The sequence below is a fragment of the Desmodus rotundus genome, chromosome 7 (genome assembly GCF_022682495.2).
Source record: "Desmodus rotundus isolate HL8 chromosome 7, HLdesRot8A.1, whole genome shotgun sequence".
In the NCBI taxonomy this organism is placed as follows: domain Eukaryota; kingdom Metazoa; phylum Chordata; class Mammalia; order Chiroptera; family Phyllostomidae; genus Desmodus; species Desmodus rotundus.
Window position 1 is genome coordinate 14977008 of NC_071393.1, and position 19631 is coordinate 14996638.

A 19631-nucleotide genomic window follows, 5' to 3' on the forward strand; every position below is an offset into this window, starting at 1 on the left:
AGGCGGGAGATGGGCCAAATGCCCAGAGGTTCTAGGCTGGGCTGAGAGGGTCCCCTGGGCTGACAGGTCCGGCTTGGTGACCGGCTGTGTCTTCACAGCACACAGAAAGTTCCAGTGACCCTGGGTGCAGGGAGGGCGGGAGAAAGGGCTGTGTTTCCACCTGCAGCCAGCCTGGACCTGCCAGATATATGACGGTCACGTGTTGGGTCTGCAGCAACACTCAGGCTTTGGGGGTCCCCAGGCGGGTGGGTGGCTGGGGCGGAGGTTGCCCGCCTACCGTGTACCCCACCACATTGATCCTCGAGTGGCCAGCGTTACTGCGGACCCGCCCCCCACTGGCCTACGATCTGAAAGGTGAAGAATTTGAGGAAGTCGTGTGGAGTCCTGGTCTCCTGGAGCCCCTCTGTGTGGCCAGAAACTCGCACCAGGGGACACACCAGGGCCAACAGGGTCTCTCCTTCCCCTCCCACTGAGGAACAGCAGGTTGGCCTCAGTACACACCGCGTGAAGGCAGGAAGGGGCAGGGTGCTGAGATTTGGGCCAGGGCTGCCAGGCTCGGAGGCTGCCACACGAGAAGGAACACGGGCATCTCAGGCCTCCAAGAGCACGAGTGGGGCCCTTGATGCTGTGACGGCACCCTGGGCTCAGATGGGGGAGGGGTTCCTCGGGGTCAGGACCAGTTGAGCCACCATTTGTGTATCTACCGCCCTCCTGGCCCCTAGAGGCTGAGCAGCTCCCAGGGCTGGGCTGGGCTGGGCATCTGCCTGTGCCCACTCCTCATGTGGCACTCAGCACAGGCTTCCCGGCACACACAGGGCCCCGCCAGCCCTCCCCGACACCAAAGGGACAGTCACAGCTTCTCCTTGATGGACTCATGGCGTCAGGGAGGCAGCTTTTCACTTTGATTCAAACTTTAAAATAGCCCTTCCCACATTCAAAATAGCTTAGTCCTCGCACATCGAATAGCACCATCTGGCCACCAGTTTGCCAACTGATTTTAGACCGTTCTGGAATCTATTTTTATTCATCTCCCCAGGACTCAAATGAGCAACTTGTCAGCAGCAGCACAGCGGTTGGCTGGACAGGAACCTGCCCAGGGCCCTGGAAGCAGGAGGTGGGGCAGCTCCCCGGCCTCCCCACTGCCCTGCTTGGGCGAGTGCGAGGAGTCCGCGTGATTGCCAAGTGGGGTTGAGAGGAGCCTCAGAGAGCTTCTAGCAGTAAATACTCCTCAGATCTGGGTCTTTAAATCCACGATACCCCGAACCTGAGGCCTTGGCTCTACATTGCTGCCTCTGCGTCAGCAAACCTGCTGCACCTGCCCTCAACCTGTCCCCCCTGCCCCTGTGCCCCACTCTGGCCTCTGCACCTCCCCCACCCTCATGCCTCTGATGCCCCCGCTGAACTTTGCTCTGCGGCTTCCTCCAGCTGCGGTTGGAGCCAACTCCCTCCCGGTCTGACTGCGTGGGGCTTTCCCGAGCCCCTGCTGTCTGGGTCCGCACCCCTGTCCTGCCCAGCGGGCTCTACTGGAGGCGCCAAAATGTGACCCTCCTGGGCCTGCCTTGGTGAACCGGGGCACCTAGAGTGCAGCGTCTGTTCCACTGGGCCCCGTGAGGGGAGCCCGGTGGTCAGCCTCCCTGCTGCTTTCTGCCCCCACTGGGCACCTCAACCGCCTCTGGTCTCCTGTGGGGCTTGCCCTCCAATCGGCTCTGCTCACTGGCTGGCTGCATGATACCTGTCCCTGGGGAAGGGCCTGCATGCTGCCAGCATCCGTGGGACCGACCAGTGGGCCCACGGCCCAATCTGAGGGCCGGGACAGGGTCAGACAGCAAGCCCCCCGCCCCCCATTCTTCTAGTGGCTTAGGCCCACACCTTGCAGCCCCTCCTGGTGGCCCTGTTCTCTTACCCCTGGAGCAACCCCGCTGGCCCTTCCCTGGACACACAGCAGCAGCCACCGCTTGTCCAGCTCCTCTCCTGTAGGCCAAGCCACCACTCACCCTTAGGCAACAACAGGGGCCTCCTAAAGGGCCTGCACCTACCCGCCCCGCCTCACAACAGCCCTTTTTCCTAGCAGTGGCAGCTCTTGCTGAAATGCGGGTTGGACCGTTTTCCTTGGCTGCACAAGCCCCTCACCCAGAGTGGAGGGCAAAGTGCTCTCCACGCCCACACGTAAGGCCTCCCGTGACCGGTTCCCATCTCCCCAGGCGTCCCTCCCACAGTCACCCCAGCCTGCCTGATTCAGGCTCTTCTCTCCACCTCCCTGTTGGCCCCCCACCCCTCTCCTCCCCTCCCCTCCAGCCAGTCTGTCCGTGACCTCTTGCTGCACCCCACCAGACCTGCTGTTTTCTCCGTCTTTTTGCCTCTGACATGCCCCATCGTCTCCATGGTTACAGCTCCTGGGCTTTGCTCACAGCGTATGCCCAGGGCCTAGGCCAGGACCTGGCTGGACCATGGAGGGACCATGGAGGGCCTCCCATGCCTCAGTGTCCACCAGCAGCAGCGTGCTGCCCTGTCACAAAGTGCTCAGGTGGGGGTGAGCTGGGCTGACCTGAATTCACGGCTCCTAAGGGCCACAGGGTCACGTAGTTGGAGGGGCCGCGTCCTGGGTCCTGCACGGATCACTGACTCTGAGGAGCCTCTCCCAGCTCAGCTGTGGGGCTATGTGGCGAGCAGTCTGCCTTGCTCAGCCCCACCTCTGGGGCCTGGAGGAGCAGCCGTGGGGAAACAAGCCCAGCGAGCAGCCCCACACTGCAGAGGGAGACGACCACCACCACCTGCCACACAGCTCTCAGTGCCTTCTAATTGGGCCTGTGGCCGCCTCTCCCTGGGCCAGAGCCAAGAGGAGATGTGGGTGGGTGGCTCACAGAGGTCCCAAGGGCTCAGGGGGCAGGGAAGTGGAAGTGAAAGCACAGAAGCAGCGCTTCTCTGGCCAGGCTCAGCTGCCTGGGCCTGCAGACAGAACCTGCTCCCACAGGCCAGGAAGGGGAGCCTGGCACAGGGAGGCGAGTATGCCCCCAGAACGACCACGCAGTACCATGGGTTCTTCTGCCCAGGGCAGTGCCCTGAGGCTAGAACTCAAGGGCCCCCCGTGGGCAGCTCAGGCCAGCCAGGAGAGCGCCAGTGTCTGGGCCCTCCGACAAGTGCTGTAACCTTTCCGCACTCACCCTGTGGCCTGGTAACACCCAGCACATCTCCTCTTGGCCCTGGCCTGGGGAGAGGCGGCCACAGGCCCCATTAGAAGGTGTGGTGATAGATGACATAGCCCTTTTGCACACACCCTGTGGCCACCAGTGGGGATGGCCCAGAGGCTGACGGCTGCGTGACACCAAGGCCTCCTGCAGCTGGGCCTGGGACTCTTGGGCAAAATGACTGCTCTGGGCCACAGGGCGGCGCCTGAATGATACGAATGACGAGGACAAGGAAGCTGTGATGACACCAACCTCCTGTGGCTGCTGTGAGGACCAAAGTCAGGGGAAGAAAGTGGGGCAGGCTGCTGCTGTCACATTGCCACCAGCCCCAAGGCCTGTCCTTCAAACCAGGGCACTCTGCTTCTCCACAAAGGTAGAGTCATAGGAAAAAGAATGAAACTTGAATTTATCTTTTTCACTTTGTAAAAACGAATACCCAAAGCATGAGATAGTGACATGTACCAGTTCCATCATCCTTCACCTTAAACCGCCTGACTGATCCAGTGCTGCCACATCAGGCGCAGCCCGGCTGCCAGGCTTGCCGTCCCCACACCCGGGCCAGCGGAGCACCTGTATGCGGGCGGACCGCGGCTCTCAGTCTAAGACCCAAAGTCATTTCTAGTGCTGTGAGCTTCCTCCTAAGTGACAGGCTAATTCACAGTTACCCAAACAGTAATCCAACCAGGGAACTGCTGGGCTGCCTTTGATCAGACTCACAAAATCACCCACTGGGGAATTTCGCCAGACGCTAAGCGATTCATTCATTCGCTCCTGCATTCTTTCACAACCTGCTCACTTGTGCTCACTCTCATTCGCTGAGGCTCCCGTATGCTGGGCACAGTGCCAGGCACAGAAGCTCCGGGCCACTGGGATTGCAAGGGAGACTGTGCCCTGTCCTTGCAGGAGGCAGGGAAGACGTGCCAAGATGCTGCAGTAAAAAAGCCCATGAGACGCCAGATCCATAGACAGCGTGGTGGTCAGCAGGGGTGGGGGTGGGGGCAAGGGGTGGGGGTGGCAGGGGCAGGTCTCCTAACCCTCCCACCCCAGCACGAGGGAGAGGTGAGCTTATTTCTCCCCTGTGAGGCAGCGGGTTATAGAAGCTTCTGGAATCATATCCCTTGCAGCTGCCTCAGTTTCCCCACTGTAACGCGGAATGGGTGAGGTGAGATCAGCGTGCAGAGGTCTAGTACACAGTGTGACCATGGGATGTTAATTCCTCTTCCTGTCCTGGCTCCTCACTGGCCAGGGGCCCACCCCAGCACCTCCCAGCCCCTCCCTCAAGAGCTGGGCCTGGGGCAGAAGGGCTGCCACCTGGGAGGGAAGACGGCACCCAGGGCGGACCGGGCTGGGTGAACTGTGAGAAGGGGCCCTGGGAGCAGTTGTGGGCATGTGTGCGTGTACGTGCGTGTGTGGTGGGTGGCTTCCCAGAAAAAGTAAACTCCATCTGAGGTGGGACAGGTGGGCAGTGGCTAAGGGACTGGCCTCTTGAGATCTGGTGAGCTGTCCAGGGTGGCAGGAACCCCAGGGCAGGTGGCTGGTGGGGAATGCATAGGAGATAAAGCTGGGGAGGAGCTGCTGGGCCCATAGGGGGCGCTCAGGAGTTGTGTGAATCCCGGGCTCAGTTTCTTCCTTGCTGCTAAGAGAAGATGTGTCTGCTCTCCCTTCCAAGGCAGCAGCGTGGTGAGGCTGCCACCCACACGGTCAGGGAGGTTTGCCCAACAGCCAGGTCCTACCCATGGGGCCACCATGACTGGAGAACCGTCTGCAGAGGCCCAGGAAGGGTGGGTGGCTTTAGAGATAAACTAGTGTGGGTCCCTGTCCCAGGGCACCTCTTACAGGGAAGTGGGTAAGGAGCTCAGCACTCAGTACACAGTGACGGCCAGAAGTGGCCACTGTTACTGTTTCCCTTCCCCGCCTGGGAGAAACCCTCTTCACCTTTCTGGGTCCAGCTCTGTGGCCACTGCTTCTGCCCTCTGCTGCCCCCACCCTGGCTGACAGGACACACAGCTGGCATCCCAGGGTCACTCTCCTGCCGGGCTGTGGTCAGCTTGGCCTGAGTCCACCTCCCAGCCCCTCTAGAAACTTGGTCTTCAAAGGTGGGAGCGTGAGCTGCTGCTGCTACCCCTGCGTAGCTACTCCTCAAGAAGGCCACACTGCTGAACCCACGTATGACGGAGCGTCACTGGGAGAGTCCTCTGGACTGTGAGCTCCAGGGACAGGGCTGAGTCCCCGCCTGGTGCAGGCCCGTGGCAGCTGCTCAGCTCTGGGTTCGAGTCCCATCAGGCAGGACCTCCCTACCTGCCCAAGCCGCGTGGTCATGGCTTCGCTATGTGCTGAGGGGGAGGGTTACCCTGAGTTCACTCTGGTGCTGCTAACCTGCTCAGATGCTGTCCCCAGAGGGCTGGTCCAAGGCCCACCCAGTACCCCACTCCAAGTCCTGCCAACTGAAACCACAGAGCAGGGGAGGAGGCCGGGGCTCAGTATGATGTTCCCGTGGCTTCATTTCATAAAGCACTGTTCCTATTTCTCAGCAACCAGGCTAGGTCATTTCTCTGCAAGGCAGGTGACCGGGTGGCAGCGGGTGGTGACAGGTGGCTCTGTGGCCCAGGGCTGCATGCAGAGCCTGTGCTTCCTCACTGACCTCGTTCAGGTGAGGAAGTGGGGCCGGAATGGCTCTGTGAAGGGTAATGTAGCAGGCAGGTGTGCAATGCGGGCTCCTTGGAATGTTTTTCTTGAGACATGAGACCCGCTATGAAATGTTACATACTGGGCGCTCCCACTGGGCCACTGCTGGGGACACAAGCAAGACCTGAACCTGACCTCAGGGGGCACAAAGCCTCATGAGAGGGCAGAGGTCAAAATAACTCCACACGGCGGGCTCAGCATGGCTCAGCAGCGCCCCTGGTTCCAGGGCTTTCTAGCCAGGAGGACCAGCTTCCTGACAGGGAGCTCAGAAAGCCTCTGGGCCATGGTGACGTCCATGTGGGGCTTCTGTCCCCTCCTTGGAGCATGTTAGCAGGTGGCAGAGCCCCACCCACAGCGTGGCTCTCCTGTCACTCCTATCCGACCCTCCTGGTGCCGGCACTGAAAACAGGTGTCATCATCAAACCTGGGGGCTGTGCTTCCCAGGAGGCAATTTGCTGTGCACTCGGACGGTGAGCCGTGTTTGCGACTCACAAGCACAGACGAGCCCATGGCGCCCAATAAAACACTGCGCTAGAGACGCCAGGGAGAAGCTCATTACCTGGGGAAAGCAAAGCCGCTTACTTAAGACAAAGTGGCTTCCATCTCAGCGGGCGGGAGGCAGTGCCAGGGAAGCTGTGGGCGGCAGTGGCTTCGGGGATGGATGGGGAAACATGAACGCATCGTTATGCTATTAAATGCTTAATATACATGCCGGGAATGCAGGGACCGGGGACCCTAGAGTCGAAGGGCGGTAAGGAGGACAGGGGGCCGCAAGGGTGGTCACAGGAAAACATGATGCAGACTGACGATGGGTCAGCATGTAGGGAGGCCCCACGATGCTGCGGCCCAGCAGCCCCTCGGCATGTGGGCACCAATCACACCCCTGAGCATGAGGGACATAGGTTCTTACACCTGCTGAGCTCGAGGACCTGTGTCTGTGTTTCCCAAGTCTGGGAAAAAAGTATACTCCTCAGCTTCAGGCCGCAGGGTGGGGAGTCCTGAGGCTTCCTCCTGTCTCCCGGGCTGCTTCAGGCCCAAGCCTGTCTGTGGCAGGAGCAGAGTGGGTGGCAGATGTGGGGCTGGTCCCCTAGCTCCCCATCATGCTGCCCACAGGCCCAGTGAAGCAGACTTGGGGCAAGGCTTGGATGCCCAGGGTTTCGCCTGGGGACCTTGGTCTGAGGTGGGCTCCACCTTCCCCCACCTTTGGGTTTCCTGGTGTTGGACAGAGAGCCCGGTTCTGACTCCTGACCCTGCTCTGGTCTCACCCCCTTACTTTGGAGGCTGGGTCCCTGTCCTGGAGCTCACCTGGGCACCAGTACTGCCCACTGTCTCTAGCCTGCCTGAACCATGTTCTTTGGACCTGGGCCACTGCCTCTGCGTGGACTCCATTTCCCTGTACCTCCCCTTTCCGAGCCCCTTGCTCCCAGCGCGCCAGCCCTGGCCTGGGTGTGCCCCTGGTTGTCTTTGGGAGGAAGCTGTGGCGGTCAGACCTGTATCTGGAGGGCGGAGACCTGAAGGAGCATGCATGCCTCTGGGGAATGCTCACCGGGCAGAAAGGAGAAGGGCCTGGAAGCATGGTTAAGCATGACATTGTCTGCCACCATGGAGAGACCCTCCTGGCTCCCTGTCACAGCAGTGTGGCTTCCAGAACCCCATGCCACAGGCCACTCCTGTGACTTGCCAGTTTACAGACTGTAGTTACTCATTTGGCTACTGTCAGCTCGGCCTGACCCACGGCAGCCCCAGCTCTAAAGGTCTCCTGACTAATGGAACCCCCGATGCCTCTACCACATGTGCGTGCTCGCTGTGGTCCCAATCCTGCTGCATCTGCCTCGTAACTCCAAAGAGCAGTAGCAGCCGTTGTGGGCCAACGTGGCAGCCATGTCCTCACCGTGTGGCCACAGCTGGCTGCTCAGCTGGGAGCCCTGGCTGTCCTCAGCCAGGACCGACCTCCTGCGGCCTCAACCCAATTCCACACCCAGCTCCGGTTTCCACCAGACAATTAAAAAGAACGTCCTCACCCAGCAACGCCCGCATGGATGAGACAACATAGAGGACAGAGAGCGTGGGAGAGAACCAGCTTTGGGGAACACCCGAAGCCACCTGAAACGAAGCCCTGGTCTGTCAAGCACCCCAGCTTCCCTCAGGTGCTGGTGACAGGGAGGCACTTCCCTTTTGGGCAGCCCCGTGCTGGCTCAGCAGTGTGGGTGGGCACTTACGTTGATCATAGCATTCGACGTGATACGGAAAAGTGTGGCCCGCTCGTTCACAGCCTTCAGCTTCTCGCTGCTTTCGTAGGGGATCCTGAGGCTGTCCAGCTCGTTCAGGGAGCGCTGGAGTGCAGCGCCGTGCTTGGCGATGAGGTCATTGCACGTGCTGAGGTCATCTAACTTCAAGGAGAGGTTCTTGATGGTGTTGTGGAGTTCACTCTTGTCAGTTGGGGTGGCAGTCTCCTCGTCGTCATCCCCTGAGTCATCTGTGGGGAGAGACAGTGGCTGTGTTTATCACTGACAGCAGGAGAGGCCCGCCCAGCCTGGGCCCACTCAGAAAGGACAGAGCCCTAGACACTGCTGGTTCCTGCTCCCAGGCAAGGTGAGGTGTCCACCAGCCTTCCCGGGGTGGGCACAAGCCCTCCTGAGTCCGTGAGAGTGGACTTAAAGAGGGACCAGCTTGAATGACAGGCCGGGGCTGTGCTTTGGAGGGGGTAGGCCTACAGGCACCTGCCTGTCCATGCAGAGCACGAGCCCCCCTGGGCTGGGATGTGTGGAGAGGTAGAGATGCTGTGTGGGTGCAGCTCTCATCCCAGGGCCAGAGACCCCAGATAAAGCCCAGCTCCCTTCCCCACGTCACAGGCCTAGCCCAAACCGACCGACACTTTCCTGCCAACCTCACTTAGCGCTCCCTGCTCTATGCCTCCCCCAGCCAACCAAACTGCCCCTGTTCCCTGCAAACACATGAGCGCTCTTACTTGGGGCCTTTCCCACTGTGTCCCGCCTGACCTCACCTGAACTGAACTTGTCATTAAACAGTATACTTCAGTAAGCAGCTCAGAGGGTCCAAGTTCTGGTCTGCTGCCGGGGACACCTCTCCCCACTCCTCACAGGTCTCTCCCCTACCCAACCAATGCCTCCCATGTCTTCAAAGCCTGCCTGAAGACCCCCAGGCCAAAGGCCCAGCTCCCTGTCCCTGATTCTGCCCCACCTGGCCCTGCTGCATGTCATCAGAGCCACCTCCGCTGAGGGAGCAAGGCCAGTCTCATGGACGGAATGCCTTCTGTTATAGACACTGGCTGTCGCTGCCTCTCCAGGGTCCCGTCAAGGTAGAGACTGTACCATTCCCAGGGGACAGATGAGGGAACGGAGGCTCAGAGGAGGGAAGTCGTGCCCCAGGCCACCCAGCTAGGGTGCTGCTTCCAGAGCCACTTTCTTCCCATGAGCAGGCCAGGTGGGCGCTCTCTCTCCACCCCCACCTCCACCTCCTGCACAGCTGCCCAGGCGCCCTAGGTGCACCCCTTCCTGGGAGTCTGGGGTGCCTTAGATCCTGGCCCACTGCCAGCCAAGTGGTCACTGAGCTATGGGAACCTCTGGGGGTTCAGTGGGCAGCTGGCCTGGGCCCTGCTCCTACTTTAATGCCTAGCACAGAGCAACCAAGAGGCTAACACAGGCCTGGGGGTTCCGGAGCCTGTAACTGCCGAGGGGTTTCTGAAATGCCTTGTTTCAGAAGTGATCAGCAAGAAACTTTTTTTTTGTAGATAAAGGAAGTCTATAACCCAAAACATAAAATTTTTTAAAAAGTGCATATTGTGAGAGAACAGATTTTTTCCCACGGTGGGCAGGATGTGTGGGGGTGGCCACGGCCGAGTCGCGGCTCTGAGTGCGCCCTGTGCTGGTGGCAGTGCCAGGCCAGCCAGTGACGTCGGGTCCAGCTGGGAGGAGGCGGGGGTTGGGGGGAGGCATCCATTGCATACTCTGTCCCTGCAGCCATGAGGAGCCTTGGGCCAGAATCCAGGTTGGGGACAGGAGCCTCTCCCCCAGGGCCCACACAACTGCAACCCCCAAATGACCAGCGCCTGGAGACCACACGTGCCAGGCCAGGCCGGGGCCCGCTGGCTTTATGAATGTGAACACTGAGCCTTATGGGGGTTAGCAGACCTTGACTATTCTTCCTGCTCTGCAGGTGAGAAAGTACAAGTTCCTGGAAGACAAGCCACCAGGTCACTAAGGAGGCAGAGCCGGATCTGAATCCAGGTCGGTCAGCATGGAAGCCTCTCCTCTCTCTGGATCACCTTAGAAAGGCTCCAATAGCTAATACCAGGTCCTGGGTGGGGTGGGGGGGCTCTGCTCCTGTTCACGCATGCTGATAACCCAGTGAGGTAGGTCTGGGCACAGAAAGCTGCACTGAGCTTGCCCAGGGCTATAAGGCGAGGGAACTCTGGAGCATCCATATCTGTCTGGCTTCAGAGTTAGGACTCTTACTTACAATGCAACCTTCCTATCACCTTTCCAGGTTCAGTTTGTCCAACAACCAGAATGGGCAGCCACCGATGACCAGCCAGAACAGCTGCCGCTGTACACTGGGAGGGCCACGCGGGGCGTGCTAGCTGCGGGTCAGCCGGAATGAAGGCCCCTGCACTCTAACCAAGAACCAATGAGAGGTCTAACTCTGCGCGTCCTCCCGCATGGTGGTTGAGGGGGAGGAACCACATTTCTATTCAACTTGTTAAGCAGTATACCTTAGTAAGCAGCTCTCGGGGTCCAAGTTTAAGTCCAGCTTCCAGGGACATAGGGATGTGCTTGTCTGCTCCCAGGTTGCTGGCTAAGTCATTGGGGTTTGGGATGGGAAGACACCTAGGTCGGCAATCACAGACCAGCACAGTCTGTTCTCTGGGGATGGGCAGCTCGAGTCTCTCCGAGACGGACAGTGAGCTCAGGAGAATGAAGGAGGGAAAGGAGGGAGAGGCAAGAGAAGGCGTGAGTGGGTGAGTGAATGATGAATGATCTTGGGCACATCACAGGAGGCCCATCAGTTCTCAGGGGCATGCATGGAGGTGGCAGGTCACACACAGGATGGTGGGAGCTGGAAAAGGGTGTGAGAAGGAGGAGTGAAGTACAGAGGAGCTAAATGGAGAGTAGAGATGGTGAAGGGCCTTTGGCCAAGCCAAGGAGCCTGGGCCTTCATCCCTTGGTAAAAGGGAGTATGTGGGCATGGGAGCAGACAAGACTGGTGGCAAGTGGCATGATGGGCAGATGGCAGGGACAGTCAGGCCAGAGGCCTGGCAGGGCTGGGGCCAGACCACAGAAGGCCAGGGACTGGAGAGAACAGGACCCCTAAACCCAGACAGACATGTTGATGGCAGCACCCAGCAGCTCCAAGGCCATGAATGACCAGGTTTTTGCCTTTTCTAGCTTGTAGAGGCTGCCTACACTCCTTGGCTTGTGGCCCCTTCCTCCATCTTCAAAGTCAGCAGAGCAGCATTTTACAATTTCTCTGACTCTGACCCGCCTGCCTCCCTCTTATAAGGAGGCTTGTAATTATATTGGACCCACCCCGGTAATCCCAGATAATCTCCCCATCTCAAGATCCTTAATCACATCTTCAAGGTCCCTTTACCATGTAAGATAACAGATTCACAGGTTCTGGGAATAAGGACATGGATACCATTGGGGGTCACTATTAAGGGACTGCACTGAGTACCTGAGGTTGAGCTAAACACCGGGCTGTGTTCTCACTCTGCCATTGACCGTCACACGTCACATTGATTTACTGGCCAAGGACGTGGTCCCCAGACGCTCCCTGGTTAATCACTGAGGCTCCTACCTGGACACAGAGACCTCACAAGTCCCTCTGTCCTCCCCTCAACGTCTGGCACCTGTGCCTCCTGACTGGTCAGGGAGGGGGTGGTTCTGGGTCAGGCAGTCCTGCTCCCACCCCATGTGGCTTTGGTTAAGTGCACCCGTGTACACACTGGGGGTATTAACACCTCTCCAGGGAAGGAAATTACGCCCCCAGTGCACGACCTGTTTAGAGCATCAGCCCACCAATCTCTGTCACCTTCATCAGCACAGCTGACTCTTGCAAATAACCAGTCTTGAATTTACTTCAAATCATAGAAACGTGGAACCAGTGGGAGCCCCTTATGTGTTTGCTCTGCCCCCTGCCCCCACTCCCCTGAACCCTTTAAGAGCCAGCTCTGGCTGAAGAACCCAGTGGGCACCTGTGCCAGGGCTGGGATCCTCTTTCGGGGGTGGGAGGTCTCCTGGGGAGGAGTGGGTTGCCATGGAAGCAGTCAGCTCAGCAGCCAGGTAAGCTATTTTTAGAAGTGGAGCTTTTTTACACCTTCAGAGGAAAATGGATCAAATTTCTGGATGGGAAGTCCTGCCAGGCAGCAGCTTTCTGAAACCCAGAAACCAGAAGGCTGCACAGCTGGTTTTGGATGGGGGCAGGGTGGTGACAAGGTGGGGAGTCAAGGCCCCACGGCCACCCCGTTTTGCATCGTGTCTTGCTTGTTGCTCTGGGGAGCATGTCCTTGCCCTCACATGCCCACAACCTCCTTGAGCTCAAGACGCAGGATGACTGGGCGGGTCTCCTCCCCCTCACCACCATGGCTGGAGATGAGTGAGAACAGCTCTGGCTCATGGTGGGCCTCAGGGCACGCAAGGTCAAGGGCGTGGGCAAGCCCAGTGCTCACCCCTCCCTCTGCACCCCCAAGTTTTGGGGGGAGGGGTGCTGAGATGGCTGTTGACAGAGGGATAGGACTGCAGGGGAAGGGAACAGGTCGCTGGGAGGGGGGGACAAGCATAGGAGCCCCAGTGGGGTCCTGAGCAGGGAGGGACATTTAGGTGGCTCCTCTACGTCTAGGGGCCAAGAAGGTGGAGACCCCGTGTCCAGTGACCAAGAAGGCCCAGCACAGTGTCTGCCAGTGTCTCATCTCCCTCCTCCTCAGTTCTTCAGCCCCTCCCGTGACACTGGTGGACACCGAGGGCCCCGGTGCTTCCCCGCTTCTGCACCACTCCTGGACTTTCCTCCTGTCCTCTGTGTGGCGACAGCCACTCCCCTGAGGCCCAGCACTGGCCACGGCAACTGAGCCACTGCCCTGGGCCCTGGGGCACCCTCTCTTGGGCTCCTGAGAGCTGGGCCTCTTGACCAGTCTCCAGCCACCTGGAATGACATCCAAACATGTACAAAGAGCTCAGTGGCTTCTGGGAGGACCGGGGTCATAGATTGCTCATCTCTGCAGGCCCAGCGGCACATTGGGCACCAGGCCACAGGGCTCTGGGGGGAGGTTCCTGGGGGAAGACAAGGAGAGAAGACTTGCCCCACTCTGGGAGTAGGGGGAGGAGGCAGCCACACTAGGAGACCCAAACAGCCATCTGTAGGGGGCGTGGAGCAAGACAGACGGATCCTAAGGCAGCCGCAGAATGTCACTGGCTGATTCGGGGTGGGGACGGGAGTAAGGGGTACATGTTGTCTCAGTGTCTGTGTGTCCTTGCTCACCCGAGTCTGGCCCCACTGGCCCTGTCCTGCTTTCCCGCCGCTCCACAGAAAAGAGCATAGGGAGGGGAGGGTGGTGAAGGACCCCCACACACAAGGCAGGTCACCCACTGCACCAGGGTCCCGAGACCCACCTGTCCCGCAGTGGCCTATGAGCACTTACGCCACCAGCAGAACTAACCTTGACCCAGCCGTGCTCCTCTGGGCCAGCAGCACCGTTAATGGGGACAGTTACTGCTCCCTCCCCTCCCTCCTAATTCCTGAGCCCTAGGAGCTTTCCAGCTGGTAGTCTCAGTCCCTCAGTCCCTGGGTGGCCACATCTCCCTGGGGCTCCCAGACCACCCCCATTGGGTAGGGGGAGCTGATCCCATCCTGAGCACGAAGGACACTCACTGAGCAGACGTGCAGCCTTTTTTTTTTTTTTTTTGCAGCCTGGCTGTGCAGAGAGACACCCCGCTGCAGGGCCTCTGAGGAGACAGAAACGCAGCAGGTGTCAGTTCAAGTGAGAACCGTGGGAGTGCTGCACTCTTGGCAAAGCCCAGCGGTTTCCAATCTGCACCGTTAGCACCTCCAACATTGTTACAGCCGGTTTGGTGATTTCTAGCTAGATTTAGGAGGTTTGTTAAGCTGCCCAATTTGATCCCAGAAAGCAATCAGTTGAACACCGAGGAGAGACAGAAAAAGGCTTCAAGGCAAGTCGTGGGACGTCAGATAACCTCAGTGGCTCTGAGAGCGAGCAGTCGGGTTGCTCGGTGACTGCCTGTTCTGTGCCCCTACATGCTGTGCCATTCCCACGGGGGACATGGCATGCGGCAGGAATCATACCCAGAAAAGGAAAGGGCGGCATGAGTTAAGGATGGTGTCTTAAGACCCCAAGGCTCCTAGGTGTCAGAGCTGCGATTGGTGGCATGCCATCCCAGGCCCTGGAGGTCAAGAGATTACAGGAGCTTTCCCACCCCCAGTCCTGAGATGAAGCGAAGCCTGTGCCTGCCTGCACCCTCCAACCCAGCCTGGTATGGGTGGGAGGGGAGGCAAGCCCTGCCTGGGGGGTGGCGCTGGTCCTCCGGTCCCCGGTGCAGGAGGAGACTCTGCCTCACTCAGACAATGGGGAGAAGGAGACTGAGAGGTCTTCCCAGAGCTCCCAGAATAACAGGGAGCCCATTGATAAGGGAGGGGCTCAAACAGGAGCCCCCCGGGGTAGGGGTGTTAGAGAAATGTGTTGAGGCCGGAGGGGGGGGCGGGGGATGCCCTCCAAGAGGCCTTTGGGAGGAGGTGGTTGCCTTGTGGACACACATGGTGGGAGGGTGATGTGGTGGCTGGCACAGGAAGAGGGTGCCACTCCAGGGCGAGGTGGAGCAGGAGTGCCTGGCCAGGGCACTGGGTATGGGCACCCCTAAAGCGCGGCACCTGAACACAAAGCATGGGGACCAGGTACGATGTGACAGGGAGCCATTGAGGGCCCTTGGGTCCCCTGAGGCCCTGCCAACCCTTCCCGACTGGGGGACCCAGGAGGAAAGCAGCTCTGCCTTTCCCAGAGTAGGACGCTAGTCCTGCAGGGACTTCTGCAGAGATAGCAACCAGTGATGGACAGACAACTTCAACTTCGGAAAGCAGGGCGACGCCCCTCCCGCCAAGGGGATAGGTGATTTAATGCTGAGAAGTTGGGGCTTGAGGACACTAGAAGGCATGTCAGGATCTAATCTGGTGGAAAATCAGACAATAATAAATAATAAATTGTGAAACCTTGGCAGGCGGGAGGAAACCACAGGCCAGATACCAGCGACTGCTTGACCTTCCTGGCCCCTCTGGGGCCTGGCTCCCCTCCTCCCTCACTGGTGTCAACGTAGGTGTGTCCAGGGCATCGGAACCCCATGCAACCACGTGGGGCTCTCTAGCAAGTTCCCCAGGAGAGGGGTGCAGGGGTTGCACCCTCCCCAGGGACAGCTATCCACAAGGACAAGGAGGGGCCTCGGGGACGGGTTTGGCTTCCATCCTCTCAGAGCTGCAGCGGCAAACACCTCACCCCACAAACACGGGTCTGCAGGGCTGTATCCGCGGTGGCTGAAGCTCTGGTCCTCCCAGGAAAAAACACTCTCCAGGACCCCTGGCACGGTAGAGAGGCCAGCCAGCAGTGGAAGGCCGGGCAAACGCTTCAGAGAGCAAAGGAACAGGCTTCTTTCCTCTCACGGGAGGGGGCCAGAGCACAGGGTTCAAAGCCATGAGACACACGGAGGATGAATAAGTGCATGAGTGACGTTAGGGTGTTAGGACGCCCACAGAACCGGGTGCCAGCAGAAGGCTGTGACCCCGCAGCCACACAGCATCCTCAGAATGACTAACGGCTCTGGGAGCAGGGCCCGCCTCCTCCAGGGAAACAAACCCCGGTGCAGAAATGGAGCATAAAAATAGAAGGCGTGCTCCAATTATGGCATCTGCTGTGATGCTGAAGATAACCAACTGCCCACAGCCACCTCCAGTGGGCAGAGAGCCCAGCCCACTATAGCTTCCACACTTAACTGGGGTTTCCATGGGGTCTCCTTCCCCATGCAGTGCCAAGGGGTCAAGCCCTGCAGGGAGCTGGCCCTCCTCCCCAGGGCCTGCGAGCTCACTCGCCTGCCCTGTCCGGGAAGGTCCCAAGGCAGGTCCCTGCCCTGTCCGGGAGGTGGGCTGCCCCCTAGCCACCCCAAGGCAGGTGCAGGAGGGCCAAGCCTCATGCCAGCTAGGCTTAGGCTGTGATACTGCACCCCACTTCCCTGTGTGGACTGACTGGGCGAGGGGGGCCCGCTGCTGCTCTCCCCGGAGCCCTCATTTAGTGGGCACGGGAGGGGCTGGGAGCCAGAGCAACGCTGCTGTCCTTCCTCCGGCCTGCTGACGCCAAGACCAGCGGCTCCCTCTCTCCAGCGCCTTGTACTGCCTTCTGGGTAGCCAAAGAAATGGAAACCCAGTTCTCTCCTTATCCCGACAGTGCAGGGAGTCCGACGATTTCCTAGTCTCTGTGCTGAAGACTAGCCTCTGTCCCCACAACACAAGTACGGTTTTGTGTGTTGCTTTCTCCTACTAGTCCATAGGGCTTTTCCCAGTCTCCGTGACTCGGTCACTTGGTCACAGCTGTCCCATAGGCCTTTGGGTTACGAGCTGCGGCCTCGCCATGGCACTCACTGTTGGGGCCATGGTGGGAACACGGCGGGAGGGCTTCCTCCTGCCTTTGCTGGTGCTTAAGGAGGCACCTCCCTCAGCCCAACTCCAAGCTCAGCTCCTCAGAAAGCACAGACCCCACCCCACACTTCCCCACCAAGTCCCCAGGCACCACTGGGACCCCTTCACTCGGCTGACTGCCTGACCAGTGAGGGGAGTCTTTACTGCACAGAAGCCCCCCGCATGAGTGTTTCATTTTGCTCGGCACAAATGTCTGTTTCAAGGCAAGTGGGACTAATTTCCACAGCGAGGCGTGGCAGGCCATACACGAGAACCCACTGATCTGTCCCAGACGGCGCCGCACTGCTGAGCAGGTCATTGGAAACTGCTAATTTACATTTTCCTGGCCCCAGGACAGCCACGGCTGCTTATCCTTGGAAATCATCTGATGCCAATGTGATCACACTCGAGAAGTTTCCACGTGCAGCTGGCTCTTGGTGTTAATGACGCAGAGTGAGCTGAGGTGGGGGCCCTGCGTGGGGAGAGGGCTCCCGCCGCCAAGGAGCCATGGGCCCTGCAGGGGCAAGGGTTGTGCCTGCCTGGCTGCTCCCCGTGTCCTGGAGCTGGGCGTGCAGAAGGTGCTGAATACAAACCTGTCGAATGAATGGATGAGCGGAGAGGAAGGGGGAGCAAAGTGTCTTGTGAACCGCAAGGCAGTGTGCAGGTGTGGGCCGCGAGGAGCAGCAAGGTGCTTGGGGTTAGACGATGACTCTGGGTTCAGGACATGCCTCGTGCCAGCCCTGACTTTCAAGCTAATGCAGGAATCCAAAGTGATGTGAATCCCAACCCGAACGCCCTTGCGACCGGCCCACCTCAGCCAGACCGTGGCTGGCCTTGGCTACACAGCTCCTGCAAGGAATCTCTTTCGCCCTGTAGACATTCTGGAGTGCTCCCCCACCTTCTCTGTCTGCAGCTTGGTGGGTGGGGGTCCTGACCCTGGGAAGGGCTCTGTGGGAAGCCATGGAGAGGACCCCGTCCGTCCCTGCTGGAATCTCATACTCTGCGCCATGTAAGGTAGACAGGCAAATCCATGCCCCAGAGAAACAGGGGGCTAAAGCAGCCCCTTCAGTTTAGTCAAGTTAGAGACAGAGTGGTTGTTTATGGAGAAGCCTTGGGAGCCAGAGCAGCGGCCAGGGTCCGAGGGACACTGTGATGGAGTAGAAAGCGGACTGTGAGAGGAACTGCGGCAGCCTGGCAAGCAGACCCAGACCTGACAGCTGGGAACCGGGCCCCAGGGCTCGGAGCCAGAGTGGGGAGAAGGAAAGGGGCTGGAGGAGGCTTGCAGTGGAAAAGACTCAGGAGAGTCATTCACCAGCACCCCACCTCTCTGCACTGTTCCTCCCTGTCAGTCAGCAGGGAAGCTGCTCCTGCGAAGGCTGTACTCCACCCCCAGGTCCACTGCCATCGCCCGGCCTCTCTTCTCCACCTCCTACCTGCTGACTGCAGTCACTGCCCCCCCCCCTTAGGGGGAACCCACCAGCAGGACCAGCGAGGAAAGCTATCTGAGCAGCTGCTGCCAAGAAGGAAAATCAATCTGAAAATAACGAGGCCCCAGAAAAGTCCCTATTTGGGAAAGAAGCTGTGTAAGAGCAGCGTGGGCGAAGACCAATGAGGTTGGACTGAGCTGGCCCTTTCCTTGAGAGGCTGAGCGTGCAGGCCATGGCCCTGCCTCCAGCAGCCCCGCTCTGACCACCCGCTTGCCCAGCCGCCTTCAGAGAACTGCTTTCTACTGGGCCAGCGAGCTTCATTCTCAGATCCTTGACAGTTATATTTCTTACTGTAAACTAGTAAATTGGGGTCTTTATTTTCTAAAAAAAACATGGAAATTAGAAATTCCAACATGTGAGGGTGGGTAGGGCTGGGGAGAGTAATGGGGAGGGGGGATGGGGACATCTATAATCGCACAACAATAAAAAAACAAACAAAAAGAAATTCAAACATGTGATAGTATTTGACAAGAAACTGAAGGTGACTGTTCCTAAAAGCTACAGGGAGCTGTTTCAAACAGCCAAGTCCTGGTGAAGAGGCTAGTCAGGAAATACAGCCTCAGGGAACCGTGGTGAGGGGACGGGTAGAGATGAGAGCCACTGTGAGGCCTGGGGAGAGAAGAGTGGGCTGAGAGGGAGGAAGAGGTGAGAAGGTAATAACTGGGGAGGAAGAACCTAATCAGAGCAAAGCCTGTGAAGAGGGCCACTTGCCCACCTCAGGTGGTGCAGGCTGGCTCTGCTCTCTCCTCCAGTTGTGGGGACCTCTCTGCTCAAGAGCCGCACCCACAGGGAGGCCCCTCACAGCCTGAGCCAGGCTGGGACCCTCTCCTCTACTGCGGAGCCACTTCAGGCACAAGGACCTCTCACCTATGCCACGGGGTGGAGGAAGAAACCTGGATGCACCCAAAGATGCGTGTGCACCACGCAGCCCATGAGGGATCAGAACACGATCTGGCAAAACCCGAAACCCCACCGTCGGGTGGGCTTGAATTACAACCAGACAGTCTGCAGAGATCTGACATCTCTGGGCCAAGTTTCCACCCAAGACGCATTTCATACTGACTCCAGGGAAGGCTGGTGTGGCTCCCCTGAAATAGGTCACCCTGTGGCTGACGACTTCCTGGTGTCTTCCCACTGCATCCACCGCACTGGAAGGGGGAGGGACTGGTAGGGCATGCAGTGGGGGACTGTGAGGCCTCTGGGGGGCTGTGCTGAGGAATATCAAAGGCCATTCAGGCCTGGAGGTCCCGGGGCCTTGGAATGGCTGTGTCTTACAAAAGGCCCCTTTTCTAGAGCAGGTGAGCCCTGAGGGAGACAGAGACCCAGGCACCAGCAGCAGCCACTGCCTGCTGACAACACAGTCACATTACAGCTCCTTAAGCACTCTGCCAGACACGTCCCCCTCAGGGTCCTCACACTCCTGTGCCCTGGTTACCACTTCCGCCCCCCTTACATGTCAGGGGTGCCTGGGTTCTGGGGGGTGAGGTCTGACTCTGGACTTTGGCTACTGGGGCCCCAAGAAAGGATGTGGGAGCAGTGAGCACGCAATCCAGGAGACAAAAGAACAGTTTCTTTACAGTGATGACAT

General features: G+C 59.0%; 1 protein-coding gene across 3 annotated transcripts in view; it reads right to left on the reverse strand.

The window, feature by feature from the left end:
- The window catches only part of OSBP2 (oxysterol binding protein 2), a 117167-nt gene that overhangs the window by 18267 nt on the left and 79269 nt on the right, over positions 1 to 19631 (reverse strand). For all 3 annotated transcript variants that reach the window (XM_045200517.2, XM_045200516.2, XM_045200519.2), the window contains one exon: positions 8090 to 8346. In XM_045200517.2, coding sequence (XP_045056452.2) covers positions 8090 to 8346 — 257 coding nt within the window. The remainder of the gene's footprint in view (positions 1 to 8089; positions 8347 to 19631) is intronic.